Consider the following 23320-nt stretch of genomic DNA (forward strand, 5'->3'; position numbering starts at 1 on the left):
CAAAGTCAGTAAGATTTTGGATGGGTATCACCTGACCACCTTTTGGGACACAATCAGCTCTCCGTGGTCCGGATCAGCCCTCTGGGCTTTCATAAAGTAGATATGAAACACCTATTAGCACTGAAAATTTAAGCTAAAGACAAAGATGATTTCAAGTATTTAAATACTACATACATGAAAACCCTTTTTTTCCCCAGATGAAGCTCATGGCCTACTTTTCTTCCAATTAACCTGTCCCTCTATACTTGCCCCAATTGCCTTCACACACACAAAAGCCCAGAGCTGAACAAACATGAACCCCCAACAAAGCTGAAGGTTCCAATGCCTAAAACCCACTTAATTCTAAAGCTGCAAATCCTGAAAATGTTCACTGAACTCTAGAACAACGTTAACACTAAAGATTTCAAGATACTATAGTTTCCTGATGCCTAGATGTGCAATTCTGTTCTGTCTCAACTTTCATAGGATTGAGTGGTTTGATGCTAGCTCACAAAAAAATCAGAATACAGGAACTTGGAATTCTTTTGCATAGCTCATCACACTGAAGAGCTCAGTTTAACAGGCATTTTTCATTCCTAACAGAATAGAGCTCCATACACTTTATTTAAAGTGGGAACCAATTCTGTCATGAATAAATGTGGGCTCCTGGGAGAGGGAATAGTATGCCTTGTCAATACATAATAGCACAGTGGTTAACTTGTTTGACAGAGATCAGATATGAACTTCCTGGGGCACAGGCAACAGGCAAAAATATTTAACTTCTGCAGTAACTATCAGTTACTATCAGTAGCTATCCCCTATTGGACACTAGCGGAAGTAACTTTGCTTGCTATTTTAAAAATGAGACGTAGGTGCCCTGATCAGAAGGGCTTGGCTTCAGGAGAAGGCTCAAGGCCAGGGATTCAACATAAATAGATGTTTCCTTGCAGCCCTGCCTGGAATACCTGAACTTTAAACACTTCTCCTTTCTCAGCTATTCTGTTAGTTGAGGGTCACAGCAAGCTGAATACACCGAGTTTGTAGTCTGCTTCCTGCTCATAATGTTCACTGCTGTGAAACCTGTTCTGATGCAATAAACTTTTCAAAGTACTCTACGGAGCCCACAGATCACAGAATGCTTCACTTCAACAGTTATGTGCCAAAAGTCAGGCATCACAGGTCTGTGTGCTTCACCAGATACCGCCCAAATTAACCTTGCACAGGCAGACCCAGAGCAGTAGCTGCAAAAAAGGAAGAAGTGGAACCTGTCATTTGAAGTCACAGACTGGAAGTTGTTTACATGCAAAAATTACATTGTTAGACTTGTGCAGGTCATGTAATGTAAATACTTTTTTATTTTCTCTGAATGCATTTAATATTCGTTTAGCTTATCATTGCTCCTTATATGATTTAAGTAATTCAACGTACAGCAAAGAAGGGATAAGTACACAAGAAGGCTTTACTGATTTTTGGCAAATAGAAGTTGAATTAAAAAATACAACTTTCCCAAACACGTCTGATTCAAAGATGCTATTAACCAATTCTCAATTTCTTCCTTATGAAGCACAGATAGTTTTCAGTTTGAAAACCTGTAAAACAGAAGTCTTCAAATGACATTTCAGATTAGAAGCAACATTTTTTCCTAAGGTCAAGCTATTTAGCATTTTGTTATGCTGACAATAGGGATTTCTTGACAAACAGGCTTCCATCTCAGCTGCAGACAACATATTATGCTCAGTATTTCTACAGTTTTTCCTTTGGCACCTCAGAGGCTCATGATATGAACCCTACATTTCTGGGGCAGTCTTTCAGGTTATGGTGAGACCCATGCTAATTTGCATTAATAAATCTGTAGCCACGTATTTGAAAAGATTAATCTTAACACATGCTGCACCACTAAACTGAAGAAAAGTTTCACTCAAGCTAAATGTTCTTAAGTACACCTCCTGAGCAGAATGACTTCATTTCTAAGCAGGAGCTCTATGCCTACATTTTGCATTTGTGTTTCAACAACTTCGTATCAGATGGGTCTTCAAAAAACCCTCTACAAAGACTGAGACAGGATCAGGCCCTAAATGGAATTACTTTTCAGAAATGTTGTGTCAGCAAATCCTTCTAAAGACTGAAAACAAAAATGAAACCGTTAAAAAATGTAGAGAGAGATATCAATAGAGAGGGAGAGACCAGAGAGAGACCAACTCCAAGCTCACCTATCCTTGTAGTTTATCACAGTATCAATGATAGCACTCATTTGTTTTGTCAGTTTGGGTGGGTTGGGTGACAACTTCTCTGCAGGAGGCCTGCCTCTTCTTTTCTTTGCTTTCTCTCCATCCTCCTTCCCTGAATCTTTATCCACATTTCTTCGTCTCTTCCGTTTTTTAAGCCGGACTTCCTCTTCCATTTCTTCCAAATTGCCGTCTTCAATTGCCTGACAACCATGGATTCAAAAAGTATGATTTTTAAACAAAAGAGATATTGCAAAGGGAAAAAACAAACTGTATTTGAAAACAAAAACGCAACCCCACAGGATGCAGATAATTCAACTCAAAATGTTCAGCTTATTTATAAAAAAGAGTACAACAAGAAACTGAGTTACTGGCAATCAAAGAGACACTAAACATTAATTTGTTCTAAGAATCCCACTATCATCTAAATAGATGCATGTTTATCTGAACCTTGAATTCCACACCAACTCACAGTGTCACACAAAATAATGGCCTGTGGTACTGTGTCAGTAACTGTACAACAAACATTCATTTGTTCACGTCAGTGGCAGTTCTGGCTTATGTAGTTCCATGCAAAACAGACTTTGATATTGCATGTTTTCAAACAGGACAGTCTAAACTGCGCTCGGCTCCCAAAGCCAGATCACACACAGTTCTTTGTGCGCACAAACAACACACAGACACTTTATGCAGTAACGACTCAACTTCTCTTCCAAATGGTTTAAGCAACTTCCAAATCGCCTAAGCATTAGAAGCATCTCTAAAATCTATCATTTTCCCCTAGAATAGTAACCAACAGATAGGCAGAAACACTGACAGTACAGTGTTTTACTGCAAAAAGCACTCATTACATGGGATGAAAAAAAACCCCACCAAACCAAAAACCCCCACCCTCTTCCCCCCAGTCACAAACAATGAACACTAGTTTCAATTACCTGGATGTACGCTTTTAACCAGACCCAGAAGCACTATGTAGAGGGATAAAAAAATTGCTACAAAAAACCAAACTAGGAATAAAGGGAACCTGTTCACACACTGACTATCAGATCCATGTGATAAAGGAAGAAGCTGAACTTTTCTTGATTTGGGAAAGACAACAAAAGAAATAAAAATACTAGGTCATAAGAAAAATGAAATTAAAAATAAAACAATCTTCAAACTAGGCTTTCTGATTAATGCTTTCTCAGAACATAACTGATGTTGGTATTTGTCCCTTTTGCCTCTCAATATTGCCTTGAGTACATGCAAATGCTAATCAGTCCTTTCTCATAGCTGAAAGAGCTCTAATCATAAGGCAATTACCTTCATTTCTTCACAGCACCAAACATGGCTAATATTTATGATCATGTGAGCATAACAATCAATATAAAAAGAGTGATTACAGCCCAGACATAATTTTTCTCAATTGTGTACAATGTCTCTTGAAAAACATTTTGTGAACAAAACCTGATGCACAACACAAAACAGCCTGGCATGTTAAAAACACCAGTGGGATTTTGAAATCTGTTTCTATGCATCCTCCGATGTGCAAATCCACAGAACAAACACGAATGCAGAATCCTGAGGGACAGCCTGAAACTAGGCCTTAATAATCAAAAGACAATTTACATCATGCTTCCACAGCGTTCAGATAACCACTATGAAGGAGGCTTGAGATCTGATGAGTTAGGAAGAAAAAGAAGAAGAAAAAAAAAATAATCTGCACACAAATTCATTAATACTCATTTGGCTAAAGCAGGATACCTACTATAAACCACTGCATCTAACGAAGATTAAGAAAAGGAAATTTCTCTGCGTATCTTGGAAGCTAGAAAAGCTAATAATAAATACAGCATGCAAGGCTGTCAACAGTTAATGTCATTACTCTCCTTAAGCACTCAGTTTTACATTGAAACACGGAGAACACCGACTTTTGATGTGTTACACACCTACACATGCCTGTGATGGTAGTTCTACTGAATCTTCAAGACGGCAATGAAAAAGGATATTTACCTTACCACTATCAGCAGGCCGGCTATCGGAAATCACAGTTAGTGGGGATAAAATTAACAAGCCAGCAAAGCAGCGAGCTGCTAGTCTCTTCATCAGCTGATCAGGAAAAAAAAGAGAGCTGGGGAAAGGCTATGTTTTCATATACAAGTAATTTTATTTTACTGAAAATTTAATACTGAAAGGATTGTGGATACTCAAATCTGCTGTTTCATTCTACCTACTACAAGGCCCGAAGCCTTCCTCCTTCAGCCTGCTTTAATATTGACAACTACTTATCATATTTCTCCCCTTATTATTCTAGGCATCCAAATTAGATTTTTAGCTGTGCAGTTACTGATTTTTGTTAGCATATTAATTATAATAGCACAGTTAGACAATTTCATGTATGATTTTAAAACTGAAATAGGTTGCATGCATTTTAAAGATGCATTTATTATAGAAAATGTATTCCTATTGCTCCACAGTGAACAGATTAGGTTTTGGTTATTGAAACTGATAAAAAAATCTATTCTGCTTTACAAGAAATAAAAAAACCAAACCAAATCGAGTTATCATTTTGTTAACTTTGGTAACATTTTGTTGTCCTTCAGAAAACTGGTATTCACTTAACTAAAAGATATCTTTATTTTTTGTTCGCTTGACAAATTTTCTACCGCCAAAAAAATAACAGTGGTACTGTCTTCACAGAGTTTACTAACAAGTCATTTTAGAATTCTGCATAAAATTCTTCCTTGGAGTAGGTATTATTTCGGAAAAAAAGTACCAGGACAAAGAGAAAAGATAAAAGTAAAAAGATTTTTTTTACTCTTGCACTCTTAAAATTAGTGACTAGCAGATAGCAAATTAATTCTTAGCATACTACAGATCTGCAAACAAACATTAAACTGTCTACTTAGCTAACAGATCAATCTATTACTATACTCAGCTTTCAAAATTTATATACATGAATGTAAACTCGGACAGTTTTCCTTAATTTAAGACTTCAGTGACACCACTTGAAAATCAGTGTGACAATACCAGCAGTCCAAAAATGTTGTTATTGTGACTCCTAACATTAGTTCTCAAGTGGCAAACTTATATTTTGTATAGAAACAGTAATATTTAAAACTAAACCTATATGATTTATGGTGCCTCAAAAGGTGGCTTAAAACTATATCACATAAATCAATTATCAGCAGAGATACTAGTGCTCTTTGCATATGTCTACACATAGGATCCATGCATGTGTGTATGAGCAACAAAATATTTATTAAAGTAATTCATCTGACTGAGCTCTTTGTTAGAAAAGCTTACTATTCTAGGGCTGAAGTACCACGCCAAAGAGAATGCCCTTCCAAACCTTTACCAGTACGATAACAATACAAATTCCACACACAAATCTCCAGTTCCTGACAGATGATGGGCTGTGCAAGAGTGCAAGATAGCACAGTCATCTCCCATGCTCAAATGCCTCTGGATTAGTGAGGTGAACAGAAAGGGAGTCAAGGAAAATAGTACACAAATAAAAATTTAACACCTTCCTTCCCTTAAGGAAACAGGACAAAGGAGTACAAAAAAGTTTGGAGACTTCATTTTTGAAAGAAAGCTGTGAAAACTTAATGTTAAATTTTGCGAAAGGCTGGGCACCTCATTAAAGCCCAAGATGCCAGTGGAAGTGTGAGAACCCAATGTTAAGTCCAGCACTGACAATATCTTCCTGCTCTTCTCTATCTTAATGCTGTGTCCTGATCCACGTACACAGAACAATTTCCTTGCTAAAGAGCTAAGAGCACGCAGGCTACACAGGGCACCAGAATTTTAAGGAAGAGCATACTGACCATGGATTAAAGAAACCAAACTGCCTTCCTCCAAAAGGAAGCTTCCCCCCCCAAAAAAGAAACCCACAAAAGTGGATTTTTCAGAAGGCAAGTAGAAGTTACTTCTGAGACAGTTGGCCTTCCTATTGCTGCTTGCAATTACATTTTCCTCTTCATAAAGGAAAACAGCTATTTTGAGGTGGAAGTACTCTTAGTGAACATGGATACAACCAAATGAGCACCACAGAAACAAAGGAAAGATCAAATGGAATCTGTTTTATTTCTCCATTTGAAGAGCAGGACATTATGGATGCATTCTTAACTTCTTCTTGAGAGCATGACACAGCACCACAACTGAACACCTTTTCAATTGAGAATTATGGACCCAAATAAGCACTAAGATCTACAGCTCTGAGTTTTGTTTCACGACTGCCTTCTGCAAGTCAACAATCATGTTAGTTTTATAATGCTGAAAATACGTTCAGATCAAATGGGAAATGGGAAAGAACATGAGATCTCTTCCTGTGTCCCTTTCTGATTTTATCTTAATGAAATGAACAATAAGATAGCTTGCCCCCTTCCCTTCAGACATCAACACCCTACATCTCTCCAACTTGCAAAGTTAGAAGAGAGCTCTTGTGACTAACATTACGACATGAACAGATTTGCTAGCATGATAATTAAACTTCATGTTTCCATACAAAGCATATAAAACATAGGTGAACAGAAAAAAAAGTCAGCTTCCCAAGGCCCTGAACATAAATACTAACCCAGTCATAAAAAATTTCCAAAGAATGAACTTTTCCGGGAAAAACAAATAATTCACCTGGGCATTGTACTGACTACTGGCCAAGAAGCACTAAGCTTAAGGGCTATTAAGCACTTAAAACCAAAAAACGTGTCAGTAATGTAGTAACGAACAACAGATGACTACTTTGCAAAATGAAGTTCCCATTTACCAATTTGGAAGAGAAGAAAGAAGTAGAAGAACGCTACAGAAGGCTACTAACAAACATCAAAAGCACTAAAATGTCATTCACCTGCCCACACCAATTTCTTTCCTCAGCATAATTCTTCAAGTCCTATACTGATATTCCAAGAGAAATTCCACTTTTTCCCCCCGTCTTGCTCTATTTGAAACCCTACCCCTCTTTATTTTACATTTTTGTTCTCTGATTATATCTGATAACTGATGAGGACTTCAACTTTCCAACCTGAAGTTCACCTGCTCCAAAAGTTCTCTTCAAAATCCAGTTCTCCTGCTTAGTTTCTCAACAGTGACATTCCTGATGTCTGGGACTGTTTCTAATTTCCACACACTGGAATTATTTCTTGGTTCTCTACAGCAAGTTCCGTTACATTGTAGCTAATTATCTCTTGCTATGCTATAGCATAGAGGTCAGAATACTACAGATAAAGACTGTGAAGAAGAAGAATGCCCTTGATGATGAAAGCGCATAAGATACTCGATATCAACATTGCAATGACTAAATACCTGAAGATAAGTATAAGGATTGATGAAAAGTTATTTAACTAAATTTCCTCTCCTTGCTGGATAGTATCGCACAAGAGATTTACCAGACCAGTTTTGTTGGGACTAAACTAAAACAGAGTATAGATTAAAATCTGCCAAAGGCAAAGAATTAGTGAATACATCCAGTTTTTCCTTTCTTTCACTGCTGACTTATTCTCCTCCATGTAAGAAATATTCCAGAAAGTCTCCATCCAGCACTTAGGTAGAAACAGAAGTATTGTTCTTTTTAAAAACACAAACAGAATGCAATTATTCCAAAAACACATAAGCTTGTAATAAATGGTCTTCTCAGATATGCCGAACTTCTGCAAAATAAGGAAACTGAGTCCTTCAGCCATATGTTCATCAGTCAGGACCTGCATCTTCACATCGCTGAAACTTGCTTCTTTTTGAGAAGCGGGAGAAGATAGATTGTCTTTTGGTTTGCATTTGAAAACTATTAATAGTTGCTTAATTATTTGCACAGAAACTCCAGCTGCCTATTTTTAATTAGACATTAAGGAAAACAATAATGCAAATTATAAATAGTTTTTCCTTGCATTTTGATTTAAAGACTGATGCCAAAAAGGCTCAAAGGAACCATGCAACAACATACTTACCTTTAAAGAGAAATGCTCTCAACCAAAGCAACAGAGTATCACATTAAAAAAAAAAAAAAAAAAAAAGTATCTACTTAAAATATTTATATGATCAAAGCTTTTATCTTCAGTGTTTTCTTTCTGGTCTGAGAAAAATGTTTCACATAAAATATCCTAATATTTAATCTTAATGTAAAATATCTTAATGCTTAAGCTTAATCTTTAATGTGACAATTACTAAGTAAAGCATCACGCAGAGCCAGCAATGATGAACTTGCTCCAAGTTATGGCAAACTACATTGGCAAGGACATAAATTTTCTTCTGTTCAAAAGTGAAATCTGGTTAAAAAAAAAAAAAAAATCAATAATTAGTCTCATTCCTCCCTCCCCTAAAAGGCAAACTATGATTTCAAATGGAACAACTCAAACTGATTGTGGAAGTAACGAGCTTTTCATAAATTTTGGGGACAGAAAGACTGAAGAGCACAATTATTACTGATGATACCAGGACCCACAGCCTGCTCACAGAGCACAAGGAAAGTGCTCCATTAGGGGGAAGGAACTGGGTGATAAAAAGGTGAAAAACTGTATCATGCTGACTACAAAGATGCTTTGTTTAACAAATCAGAGCATTGAGAAAACACATACTCACTGTATTAAGACACTGAGTGTAGAAGGACCAAAAATCATCACTACTCTGCAGTCCACAGCTACTCAGTCACACTCTTAAAAGATCTACAAAACTATCTCTAGTTGTCTTCTGCAGTTTTCAAAAGTAAGTGTGATTTACACCTCCCATCTGACATACAATTGTACTTTTTATCTTGTTAAGAAGATTTAATTTGAACAGCCTCTTGACCAAGCCAACCTAACCTAGAAGCAACACAAAGAAGGGGAAAAAAAAAATTCAAACAAATTCTATACCAGAAACTATTCATATCAACCTCCTCAAAACAGAACTGTTTTGTTGTGGTGGCGTTTGGTTGGTTGGTTGGTTGTTTTTTTTCCCAACTTTTCTCCCCTTCTTTTCAGAAAGCTAGATCACCTGCTGAACAGCTCTTGTCACTTGGAGTAATGGCCTATTTCTAAAAAGCCTGTTTTCTAAAAAACTCTCCCATTCAAGACTGGAGGACAATGGACTTGTGAAATATTGCGCATGAAAGTTGCCAGATGATAAACATATTCTGAAAGGGATTTTATAATAGCAGTTCTGAACCAGATGGTATCCTGCGTATTTCAGTTTGCCTTCAGATTGCTCAGAACCGTACAGCATACTGGTGACTCCAAGAGTAAACACTGTTAACACATTGGCATTGGAAATAGTTGCAGGTATCTTTGGCAGTATAATTAGAAGTAAAGTTTACAGACTGAATGAGATGTAACTAACTCAAGAAAGACACTGCAAGACTATCACTTAGAAAATACTGCAGGCAAATTTGGGGGGGGGGGGGAGCGGGGAATAATAATCTTTACAGACTCACAGTTGTAAAGGAATACACTTAATGTGACCAAAGCTATCTTTCAAGACTGGTATTAATTTTAGTTTGCAATTGTAACTTCAAATAACTAAATGACAACAAAACAGGAAACAACTGTAAGTAAGCCATGGCACGTGTTTTTTAAAGTTAATATGAAATAAATTTTTCTATACATACTTGCTTTTTAAAATGTCTGGAGAAAATGATCACTTATTTAATGTGCATACATGAAGATAATATTCAGTTGATATAACTGAGATGCATAAAAATAGCAATTTACTTTTGTACATTCGCTTTTGTCTACAAGGTTTATAAATAACACTATTAAGTCATGAGTTGCTACATTTTTTCTTCTGCGCAGAAGGTCCTGATTTCTTCAAGTCTCCCTTGCCGAAAGTGAATCAGATCAAACACCAAAGATGAAGAACTGTAAGAACCTCTCAACAAGGTTGATAAGGACAGAAAAAGTCTGGGTTTTTTTTATGACTGCAGGTGCCAATGGCTTGCTGAAGTAAAATGGATGAGCAGGAAATCCAAGAAAACCTCTGACAGGAACTCAAGCAGGAAGCATTTTATTTCACCCTAATCACAGAAAGGTCCTGTTTAGGAAAGAGGGCATTGACTGCCAACAAGTCTTCCTTGGTACCTGCTGCAGTCTTTCTATTTGTGAATGATCTATCACATGCAATTTTCACCAGCACAGGAAAACAGCTGATGGAAGATACATGCTTCCTGGCTTCAGATTCACAAGCAATCCATCTTGAAGTAAAATCTAACATGACAGAGGCGCCTCATTTTTTCCCCTTTATCTTGTTCAGTATGATGTAGATGCTTATGTTTGTTGCACACACAGGATTCTGGAGCATTTAGTGACTGTTTTTTTCAGTGAGGAAGAGTGGAAGTGGAAGGTTTTCCTCCTTTTTTATTTTCATTGGCATTTTCTCCCTGACTTATCCAGAATTCTGACTCACCTATTTCAGCAGTGTAGAGGACAATATACTGACAAAGGTTTTGTAACATAATTGGTAGTCCAGTTATGCTTTTTTTTCTTTACCAAGTACATTATCTTCCTTAGGAGAGGTGGCAAGGAAAATAAATTGCATGAGAAAATTACCTTTTCTGAGGGGTGCCAGGGCAAGGTGGGGGAGATTACTTTACTTTTTCCTACATTCCTTTAAAATAATAAGCATGGAATTTAGTCAACAACATAACACTTTTGTGTCCTACAACAGGAGATATTCTATCTTCCTTGGCATCTCACTGTTTAGAATGACAATAAAATAAAGGTTGGTATGGCTTAGTTTATACTGTGGGTTTCGCTTCCAGATCTTTCTTCTTTGGTCTAAAATAAATCTTTTACTGGAGGGATATATCATTCTACCATTCTTCTGAGATTAACTTTTTCTTCCATTTTTAATGATTTGCTAAAACAGTTGATTAATTAGTTCAGCACTTATGAACAAAGTTTAAGACAATTTAGTAGTATTTCTGGTAACAACTACATTCTGTTCAGGCTCACAGACAAATGTTGCAGAGCAGGAGGAAACAAGCAATGAAGTCATGAAGATACTCAACAATAAAAACCAGATCCCAAATCAAGGAAAAACAGGAATTCTACAACATTCGAAGCATTTATTGTCTCCCAGTCAGATAAGACATTGTTTAGTTTATAAGGGAGATCATAAATACAAAAAACAATCAGAAACACATTTATATCTGACCGCTAATAAGCAGTTACACAGGATGGCTTCTCTTCCCAGTCTTGAGACAAGTATTTCCTGTTGCTGTTTACCTAGTCTTTCACAAAATACTGTTGCAGTTGCCAAAGGCCTTTGGTTTCTTAGTACCATACAAACTTAATTTATCTTTTTATACAATCTTCATTTGTCCTTTTTTCCTTGAATAAGATAGGGTTGGTTTTATGGATATTTACCTTTTTATAAGGGATGTTATATTCTTCTATTGTGGAAAAAGGTAGGAAATCTGTACTTTGTAATGTTGCATGTCCTGGCAGGCTGGCAGTGTGGCTAATGTTTTGCAGCTCTTAATGCTGAGAGCTAAAGACAGAACTCTCACATTTGATTTTGTTCCTTATGAAAAAAATTCTCAAAATTCAGTCCTTCAAAATGGGAATTAATGGATTATGTTTTAACTTATTTTAAAAAACTTTCCAGGGCTTAGCCTTTCTTCATTCAAAGAGCATTGCCTCCCTTTTCTTCTAAGACTCTACTAATGAAATCAGGAAGATACCTGGTATAAAGTCAGGGTTTATACCCTCACCAGATCAGTCCTTTGGAAAGAAACTGCAGCATTGGCTCTCTCCGGGACCACATTTGCTTCCAGTGAAAGTAGCTAACATTTGCAGTGACAGATATCTTTTCTATAGCAAAAATAAATTTGACAATTCTAAGCACTGGATAAAGGTAAGTAGACAGGACCAACTCTCATTCTGCAACACAGCCAACAGCAGGATACCATATCCTGGTAGAAAGTTTCTTAGAAAGAACAAGCCACCTTTTCTTCTACTATGCAAACAACACAGCTGAGGAATAAAACACAAAGGGATGATTAGCAGATTTCCAGTGTGAAATCACTTAATTTGAGCCAAATCTCTAGCCTTAGAATAGGTGAATTATTTGGCTGTCAAGAACAGATATCCAGTGATGACCTCCAATTGCTCAGAAAAACACTAAAAGTGTTTTCTCTCTTTTTGATCAACACACTAACAGACTAACAAAAGGCTTCTATTCCACAGGTGAGCATAAATTTTACGTATGCCCTGAAACACTACTGTTCTTAATGATGCAAAATGAGAAGGTTATAGTACAAACCTTAAACTGGCACTTTTATGCATGTCAAAGTAAACTCAGCTTCTGCCAATAGTCATAACATTACGTAGTTTCTTTTGTACGTTCTCCTTCTCCCTTATATTTAAGAATGTTCACACATTCTCAAACAGACATTTTTTATTCCACATTTTAAATGTGGAAGATAATCAAATGGGAACAAAATGGAGAAAATAAATGCAAAAAACCCCAGATAAAATATCTTGCATAAAACAAATATAATGGGAAAAAAAAGTTTTCAGAAACCATTATAGTTTCATTATTTTTCAGCTGATGTTCATAGGATGTCTGGTACCTACTTATTCAGAGAAAACAGCTGAAGGATTTTTCCAATAGCATGGGAAATTGCTTATAGACATCTATTAATATTAATTAAGGTACTCTGAGGCAATTAAGAATGGGAAGCGTGCAATGTTGAGAGAGTATGATATAAAAAAATGTATGGCAAGAGATTAGACTACTCACTTCCCATGCTGACAGGAAAAAATTTTACTCATAGAAATAGACTGTGTTTAAAGAATAAACAGTAGGAGGTAGCCCTTTAAGACAATTCCAATGTAGTTTTTTAATAACTTTGCAGCATTTGGAAAAAGATAGCATGAAATGAAACTAAGTCAAACTTTGGACAACCTGCTGAGAAAAGCTAAGTTATATGTATCCTTTATGTACTTTATACTAAAACAGTATTTTGTGAGGCTAACTTCTAGCAGTGATGCAGTAGTTCCATGTTTTCAGGATGCTTCTAAAGCTGCAGTTATCAGACTGCAGCAGGACGTAGAGTAGAGCTTGACCCTTCAATATGCATATCACAGCCTAAAAGTAAAAATCTAACATGAACAATATGTGTCTACAAGGCCTTTTTGGTCTTCTGGGATAAATTGCAATGCAAATCACAGGCTGACAAGCAAAAACTATTATTGAAGCAAAGGCTAACTGAAGAATACAAAGAAGATTCCTGGAAAGGCAATGAGGCTTAAGAAGAAGTGAAGTTTCTCAACAGAATAATGTATAGTGTTAAAAAAAAGCACTAAAAACTAAAAAAAAACTAAAGCAAGGCTGTAAGCAGCAACAAAATCTTATGATTCTGAGTTTGAAATCAAGCTAAAAATATTTTATTACATTGTCAGATGCAACTGAAAAGAATACGTAATGGATATCCATTAAACCGTAAACTGCAGCACTCTAAACTTGACAATTTCAGAGTACAGGATGAAATTACAGGGTTATGATTACTGGAAAACTTTTGTAGGATTTTCCTTTTTTAAAGTTAAAAATCCACTGCTACAGTAAGGAAATACACCATTCCACTCATCAAGCAGAGTACTTCAGTACGGCCCAAGAAGCTAACTGCCTAAGGCCTTCCACTCATGACAGGCCTAAGGATAAGCTGAGTAATTTCTGAGAAGTTCAGTCTGAGACTTTCCTGTTCTTCCATATTTGCTAAGTTAGTACTTCCATACTTGTTGACATACAAGAAGAGACGAATTGCTTTCATTTAAGTTGTGGGTTTCTAGAGAAGCAGCAGAGCTCTGCATACATACACTGATGCACCAAAAGGATTACTTTTGCCTGTCATGCTTGCTGCATGGAAAACATCAGTGTGAAGCTTCCCATCACCAGCTCAGGTCTGCCTTCAAAAGACGGCATTTTACAGTAACAGTCTCTCAGTTTGCTCCTGATGACAAGGCAAAATATTAAATGCTTCCCTTTTTGCAGAGTGAATAAACACTTTGGCCACAATATACACTTGGGAAGGTATGGGTAACTTCTTAACCGTTTTGTAAATCCAAATCAACATAGGAAAATTTATTGCTTCTATTCAAAAGTTTGATAGGTGACAAAAGGTCACCTACTACATATGACCTATCATCATTACTGTCAAGGCATGTCAGAGAATGTAACAATGCAGTGGACCTAAGTATTAAAATGTTTGCTGCTTCTCCTTCTATTGCCAAATGTCCCTAGCAACAGTAATGTTTTAAACTTTTAATGCAGACCTTCTTTTTTTGTGGATTTTGTGAAGTATGTAATAGTTGTTTGTGTTTCAGTTTTGGGAGTTGATTTGAATTTTGACCTTCCACGTGAAGAGTATTTCAGGCATCTTAACCACAGGGCCTAATTTTTTCATGCAAAATATTGCACTTGAAACAATAATAATATAACAAAGCCTGAAACCCAGAGTTTTAACTCATGGTTGCCAGGCTATATAAACTTGGTATGTCAGAAAGTACAGCTATTTCAAAGAAAATGCCATTTATTTTAGTCTAATGTTAACAATACCACTCACATTTTTAAAAAATACAGGAAGGTGTTTATATGACAGTATTATTCTAATGTTTTCTAGAGGAGAATATATGTACAATTGCAATTGAAACTGTGTTAATATTTGTTATGTTACTTTACATGTAACATCATATGGATAAAATCACAGACTGAAAAAAAAGAATCTTATGAAAATATGGCAAGATGTTTTACTGATAGGTATTCCTCTGAAACAGCTGTTCAGATTTCCTGACTAGAGGTCCTTCTCACACAAAAACTAATTCTGGAACACTAAAAATTGCCTTACTGAGACTACCTCTCAAATACTGAAGAGGCATTTCAAAGTACTTTGTTAGTTTCCAAAATTAATACTCTCAATCCTACCTCCAGCTTCTGAGAATGATATCCAGGGTGTAACTCAGGTTCTTTTCATTATAAACTAACAAACCCATCTTGCCAAACAGAGAACAAAAGCTATCAGGTAGATGCATTTAAATTCCCTTTCATATATCAAAAGCCAAGAAAAGCCCCTTTCATCTAAACTGCTTCCTTGGTTTTAATTTCAATGCAACTTAAAAGTAGCCATTTTTTCCCTTTTCTTAAATAGATAGTAATACTCAGAAGATAAAAATGGCTTGGCTTGGTGAGGCCTTAAAGTCATGTCCAACTTCCTAGTCCCTCAAGAAATCAGCTTCCGCATGCATAAAACTTATCAGCCTCACCTTGTACATTAAAAAATAGTACCTGGGGCATCCTGATGATTGCTGGTCACAAAATGGACAACACCCTGGGGTGGTGGACTTTTTAAGCCTCCAGTGACAAAGTCTTTTAAATGTGCCTTGTTTTCCCCTACAGCTTAAAAAATTCAATTGGATCTGCAATTCAATACTACAGAGCAGAGTTTAGATCAGAATGCAATTTTCTTCCAATGCCCTGGGCAAATACTCACTTACTTGACTGTTAAACAGGTTTAGCAGCAAGTCAGGAAACTTCGCAATTGTAACCAGAAATGGTATAGAGTAGGGAAGAAAGAAAACCAGGGGTGGAGATGTATCATGTACATGAACTATGCAGATGAACTATGCACTGGGTGAAAGGTTATTTATATACTCCTCCTTCACAGAATCTCAGCCTCTAATACAGACTATATAAAAAACCTGCATTACAATTGAAAATAACAACCAGTAAATGAAAAGTGAAGCTAAAACAGTTATCAAATGTAATGCTGATTTTCCACACAGCTACTTCAGTATCTAACAAAGACTACTCTAAGACCAAATTCCACCATAACAGTTTACAAAACCATGTCTTAAAATATCTTCTTAGTATTGATTCTAAAGTTGTATATGTAAAAGTGAAGCTCTCAGAAAACACAAACCTAACTGAAAAACATTTAGTAATTTATGTCAAGTTGTAGTAACAAGCCAGCCCAACTCTACTACCTCTGATGCCAGACCTAACTTTAAACAGACCATTAGACAGTGTGTAAAATCAAAAAGTTATGTAAAGTTCCAGCTGATGAGAAAAGAGTTGAAAACATGCCCAACATTTTCCTGCTAGGTACTTTGATTTATTATACAACATATTCCCTTAGTTAGTAAACATAAACAAAAAAGCAAATAAAATTTTCGTCATGATTATGTTAAACAGTATTCACCAGATATTCTGTATGTATTCTGTTTTTAAATATCAGTAAGATTGACTAATTACAGACCAAATGCTTGAAATTTTTACATCAGCAAAATAAGTAGTCCACAATAGTCGACTTTTGCATGTCTGCATGAGGTAAATGAGACACTGAGCATTTTGGACTCAAGTATGTTTCCCTGGTCAACACGCAAAGCTATTTCGAATGAACTGCATGACTAGGCAATAAAACTTCAGTCATGTCACCTAGCCAGCAACTAAACTGAATGAGAAGCTGAATCCAGGTGCAACTTTCTTAAGTCTTGTAACTACTCAAACAAATCCTCTGATTCTTGAAGCCTGCCCTAGCAATGGAGTCCTTAGTAGATGACTCCCCTAGAAAATGATCTGCCATGGGATCCAGCAAAGTATTTTGCAGTCCTGTTAGAAGTGGTGCATGCATACAATCTCCTAGAGCATGAAATACTTCCAGAACATAAATGCTTCTAGGGTCAGGAAGCAAACTCCTCTTTCCTGTTTTTTTCCTAGGAAATACGGTTGTCATGCCAACAGTTACAGAACAGCAGGCTGCAGCGACAGCTACTGATGAAGCTCATCTGTGTCTTACATCTTAGCTTCCCTGGGAGGGTGTCACTGAATTTACAGGTTGTTGAGGGCAGCAGCACAATCTCACCAAACACTGTGTATGTCCATAGGTTTGGCTTCTGTAATTACTTTGTCTCCTGCTTCCAAACTCAGCTACTTGACCTCCTAGCAAGGAGGGAGCTGACATACTTGGTCAGTATACATGCATGCATACAGACCTTGAGGTGTATGGCAGATCCTGTGGGGATCTGCCATGACTTTAACTAGACTCTTCAGTGTTGGGTGTATCAGCAGAAGGGTCAGCGTATAACTGTAAAGGAGCAGGTAGCTGATCCCCACAGTCCAAGTTGGGGCTGCTGATTGAGGCAAAACTCGTCAGAAGAGAGATCTAGTCAACTTCCCCAAGACACATAAAGAAAAAGAGATGGATGAGGACTGGATATTGGATATTATCATGAAAACAACTTATTAGTCAGAAATGCAAAGTTTTACTCCAGAAAACCCCATGAAAAGATAGCTCTAAAGCTTAGCAGCAGCCACAGCAAGAGAAAAAATGAGGGGCATCCCTTGCTGCTGGTAAATAAATCTCATTTGTCTGTAACACTGCAACAAAACCAGAAGTATCTATAGTTGCCTCTGGAGAGTGGCATGATGCAGAACATGAGTAAAAGGGTTATCTTATGAATTAAAGTACCATTCTTAATTCAGAACTTCCTGGCTCTTCTATTGTTTCCAGTTTTACTGATATAAGTAGTTCACTGCATCCCAAGTTAACAGGAAATGATTAATTGGAAGTGTTCATGCAATATGCATGTTGCTATTACCTTACAAGTTGCAGTGACAAAGCCACAAGATACAAATGCTTATAAGCCATCTACAATTTTATATGTTTATATAGTTAAAGATTCCCTTGAAAATGTTCTGCAAGATTATTACCGCTTTTTCTACAATCTTCCAGAGATGTCATTACAGAGAAAGACAAACACTTAAATTCTCAAAGATGACGTAAAAGTGATGGTGGTAGGAGGCCAATAGGTGTGACAAAGAACTCTGTTTTACACACACATGGAAAATAAGATCATGAAAAAACTCAGAAAACTTGACTTACAGATTTCAGTATCCACCCAATGGAAAGGAGTTTTTATTCTGAACCTCCATAAGCAGTGTTACACTATAAATATAATTCCTCTAAATAAAGAGTCTAAAAAGTATTAGTAGTTCCTACACTTGCATTTGTTTCAACATGCTCTCAAGTCCACCTGAAAGCGTAAGTTAACATCTGTACACAATAGAGTCACAGTAGGGACTGCAATGCACTGTGAAGCAATCTGACTTGGCTTTAACTTAGCTAATTTGAGAACATGCTTAACAACTCAATAGGGAGAAGGAGGGAGACTAATTCTTCTCAAAAGAGTAACAAGCCATGTTGAAAAAGGGGTAGTATATGTACCATCTTTACTAGCAAGGTTTCTGACCTGGCCTCACACAACAGTCTCAGAACCAAACAATGAAAACAATTACTATCAAGTAAATGTAGAACTGGTATGAAATTGTTTTCAGAATAGTCCTTATAATGGCTCTTTATCAAATGGTCCAGTGCTTTTCAGCACTGTGTCTTTAGGAAGACAGAATAGAAAGTATGCCTACTAAATCTCCAAAGAACACCAAACTGACCAGAAGTTCACCTGAGGACAGCCTTAAAATTCAGAATACTTTTGGTGAAGAAAACTTGGGTATCATTCAACAAGGACATATGCTAAATCCTCTTACTAGGAAGGAAAGATTGACTATACAAAACATGTTCCTGAAAAAATGGCCAGGAAGTAGATCCACAGAAAAGGATTAAGGGCTTATACTAGATCAAAAATTTAACATGAGTCAATACCTTTACTGTTAAGAAAATGAAATACTGTATTGGGAGGTGTAAGTATCCTAGAAGTTATGCAAAAGAACTCCTGCTCTTTATTCAAATGAGGCTGCATCTGGAATTTTGATGCCTAGCTTTTGAACAAACTTGCAGAAAGCTGTCAGTCACACACAGAACAGCTACGGGAAATCAGTGAAAACAATCAAGAGATCTAGAAAACAGGAACTATGGGAAAAGACTGAATAAGCCCTGGTTGTTAACCTTAAGAATTGACTGAACAGGGAAACAACTCTTCCATGACAAAGAAACATTAAAAAAAGAAAGGTAGCAGCCTGTTCTGCATGACCAGAGTAATTAGAACAAGAAGTAACTGGGTTAAAATCCAACAAGAAAATTCAGATAAAATATAACGGAAAGGCTCCCCTGCAGACTTCTAAATTCACTGCTAGGGAAGGTCTTGAAGAACCGATCAGATGAACATCTACTATAAATGACACAGGTCTGGCTGATTCCACCCCAAGTAGGAAGATGGATTAAATTATTTTTTTAGGGCTCCCAGTAAAGCACTTAACAGAAGTATGAGACCCAACTCAAGACACAGAACATGCAAGCCGAAGCTAACTTCTCTGTTGCCATAACCAGTGTTCCATCATTAAAAATAATTAGCTTAAAATGACCTTGAGGAGATCTACACTATACTGCAAGCACTTCCACTGTAGGAAAGGGTAAATGGTTTGAGAATCCAGACAGTATTTTATGTTTCTAGGTCTTTCTTCTCCACTGACTACTTGAAAATGTCAAGTATCAAACTCCTGTAGTTTCACAAACTTGCCTAGATTTACAGCTGATGTATAATTCAAACCTTTGCTCCCCTAAGCTTTACACCCAGCAGCAGAATGTGGATTAGCTCTTAGCATAGAATTGCACAAAGCACTCTCACAAACATCAATTTTGTAACTGAAGTAGGTAAGATTTCTACCTGTCTTTAGCAAATTATACACAAAAAACTACACTGTATATTCATGTTGGCATTAAGTCTGTAGCTATTCTATGACAAAACTTACTCTGTCAAACCACGTAGACTAGTTTTGCACATACAATACTTTATCTATATGTTTTGGAAATCATAACATTATCAAATTTCCTGGTTTTGAAAAGACTTTCCAACAATCAATCCTCACCTCCTTACCACCCCCGTTACTACCATTCTGAAAAGGCACATGTATTAGAATTCATTAGATGTGTATTTCACAGAAGAATGCCAAGAATCCGCAAGTACAACAAAATCACAGATTTGGTGTGAGTTAAGTTTAAAATATTTACTTTCAGGTCTTAAATTTTTTTATCATTTGTCGAGGGTTTTGATCTCAGTGGAGCCAAGAAATGCTCAGACTTGGAAATGAAACAGCATGAAAGAAAGAAGACTTACGTGAAAGTTTCCAAATTCTTAAAAGGGTTAAATTCTGGTATTTAAAAAAAATAATAAAATTAAGCTTCTGCAGCACAGAAAGCTGTAATATACACTGATCACTGGTCTCCTCCACCATAAAAGAGTTCTTCATATATCTTAAAAGATGACACTTATGACAGTCTCTAAAGACGTAAGAAATATGTCAAGATCCATGGCAATAGAACAGTGGCAATAGAAAGCTATCATAGTCCTGATTCAGCATTTAGTAACACTGATTTAAGTTTCAGCAATGCAGCTTAAAACTTACTTTTGCCTTCAAGACAGCAGCAAAAGCCGGATAATAAGGATATTTAGGCCTTAACTACTACATTGTACTCTCCCTGGTGCAACTGTGCAGTCTTCAAAAAGAAAAAAAAAACCACCACAAATGAATAAATTTCAACTGTAAAAAACAAACAAAAAAAGGGGACAACCTACCCGCAGCCACTGTTTCTCTGTGAGAGCATCACTGTAGTCCACATCCCTGCGTTGACGGGATCCTCTTCCGAATATTTTCTCCTCTTCTTCTTCACACGTTAGCCTTTCAACTTCAGCATCATCCTTAATAATCCAGGATGGTAATTCATCCTCCTCCATCAAGCGGGGCTTACGCTTGGGGTTTCTGGCATCCTCCCTGCGACGGTCCATGTCCATGCGCTGCAATGGCAGTTGGGAAATGATAAAACAGTTTTAAGAGCAAATATTAAGTGAACCATGAAAATTCCTGGCTATCTAATGATACTTGAAACTTCAGGCTAAGTCCTTCACAGGTATTTTGCTTCCACGATACTTCTAAATACTTCTAAAATGCAACTATAAAAAGAAGCTACACTTGATGGTTGATTTTCAGTCAAATTCACTACTCCATAACCAGCTTTTACTGAAGTAACTGAGACAACACAGCAGCTAACTGATACAAAGCAGATCACAAGAACGCTGTTGTGCTGTGTTAGTGTTAAATAACTCTCTTCCTTTTTTGCACAGGTTTTATGGTTTCTTTGTGTTCATAGATGTGATCTGCAAATACTAATCATTCCTTGACAACATCCCCATAAGGTGCTATTGTTATGTAACTAAAAACAATAACTGAAAACACACTAGTTTTGTGAGCCTGAATATCAGAAGAAAATTTAAAAGCTCAAGAGAGAGAATTAAGAAATTCAGAGAACAGCTTGTCTGCACAGTACCACAAAGTCAACACGCTTAAACCACTGAATTTTTCCTGATCTTCCTGCTGTACTAGGCAAAAATCAAAACACATACAAAAATATGAGGTAAGATTAGGCAAAGTGTTAAGAATATTAGAAGGTAATGTTAAGACTTTAAGATGAAATTTAAATAATCACTTAACTTAATTTCAAGTGTGGTGAGTAATTCTCTCAGAAAACAGGTATGGATACTCTGGATACATTCCCATGACCTACTGTACACTTATCAGTGAGGTGCTTTATAATCCTCCTGGGGAAGCATCCACCTCTCTCTATTGGCTATATGCTGATCTAGGCTCCTATGGTCCTGTGAATCTCATTTGCATTTTTTGTAGCCCAAATCAAATAATATGAATAGACTTCTTTTGAAGAGTCATACAGTACTTAAACACTCAGTAATCAGTTGCTAAACAGAGCAAACAAACAGGTGGCCACCAAAAATTTTATTTTCATATTTGAAAAACTGACACAAATAGACTGGCACCAGAATTGGCTGTAGCATCAAACAGGTTACTGCTTTAGCCAGTAAACATTTGTAAAAAGCATTCTCAATTATGCGCAAACCCCTCCCTTGTGTGCATGATGCTGCACTTACGCAGGATGCCAACTAGACATATCATCCTTTTACACCCCTAGCCAAGACACAGACATGCATAAATTCAGGGGTATTATTTACCTATAGGGGCAGCTCAAAACCAGCCAAATTTACTAACTGAGGCTTAATGGTGGTACTGTTGAATATGCTGAATCTTCTCTCCTTGGCACTTCTCAAATACAAGCATTTCCAAAATACTACGTCAGGCACAGCATCTTACAAGTAGTCTTTCATCATCTTGTCTGGTGCCCTATCTGATTTCTAAACTCATTGAAAAGCAGAAGGTAAGATGTGTGTCTTCAGTCTGCAGGTCCAACCACACTCAAGAAGCAACTATAAAGACATGTGGGTTTTCCCCATTCTTCATTACCTCAGACAATGATGAATGGGCTGTATAGCCTTTAGTTTTTTATAGCAGACTTCCATATTTCACCTTTTAAAGAACATCTCATTCAATCTGAATTAATTTCCAAAAATGCCTCATTCAAGCCAGACACGTGGCTTGATTTATTGCTAACTTGGCAACCAGCATGCTGCACTGAGAGAAGGCCCAAACGGGACAGATTTCTCTATTATTTAGCAGCAAACTTCAGTGAAGTCAGGGACATCATATTATAATGACATCAAGTATATGAAGCAAATCCTGAAACTTCTTTTTTTTTTCCCCGATGACCATGTTTCTAGCTCTAAGACAAAGACTGAACACTAAGGTAGTATATTTTAACAGCTGTTTTCTGAAATGAAAGCACTTGAGAAGGAAGATTAAAGACATTCTCAGTTAATCTGAGATGTAAGAGATACAAACAGCCATTTGTTTTTTCTTAGGATACTAACTTAAACTGTAGTCCGGGTAATTTATACAGTTTAGCATTAAGAGTACTTTATGCAGAAATGCTGCTGAATAGTTGTCTGATAATTTTGCAATCTGATTTTAGCTAAAATGTAGACTAAGTAAAGCCATATGTTGGCCAATGCCTAGGTCACAGTGACACTGCTTGATTTAGGATAACCATTAATCAGTCACTTCATTGTGCAGGCCTGGTTACTTTGTATAAACAATGCATGCTTTGCTAATGACTACACCCTTGAAGAAGGAACTAAAGACTGATAAAAAGGAAACATCCTGCCCCAGAAAGCTCCAAAAGCCAGATGATTGCCAAAGAAGCATAAACTGAGGGAAAGATAAAGGTGGCAGGGGAAGATCACGACCTCCAACTCAATTCAAGACTGGAAAGACTTGTCACCCCCCACACCTGTAAGGAGCATGCTTGCTAATTG

General features: G+C 36.8%; 1 protein-coding gene across 7 annotated transcripts in view; it reads right to left on the bottom strand.

Moving 5' to 3' along the window:
* The window catches only part of SMARCA2 (SWI/SNF related, matrix associated, actin dependent regulator of chromatin, subfamily a, member 2), a 120543-nt gene that overhangs the window by 14912 nt on the left and 82311 nt on the right, over positions 1-23320 (bottom strand). For all 7 annotated transcript variants that reach the window (XM_030005659.2, XM_030005658.2, XM_030005661.2 and 4 more), the window contains 2 exons: positions 20678-20896; positions 2190-2407 (listed from right to left, as the gene is read on the bottom strand). In XM_030005659.2, the coding sequence (XP_029861519.1) occupies positions 2190-2407; positions 20678-20896 (437 nt within the window). The remainder of the gene's footprint in view (positions 1-2189; positions 2408-20677; positions 20897-23320) is intronic.

This window comes from Aquila chrysaetos, chromosome Z (assembly GCF_900496995.4).
Source record: "Aquila chrysaetos chrysaetos chromosome Z, bAquChr1.4, whole genome shotgun sequence".
Lineage (NCBI taxonomy): Eukaryota > Metazoa > Chordata > Aves > Accipitriformes > Accipitridae > Aquila > Aquila chrysaetos.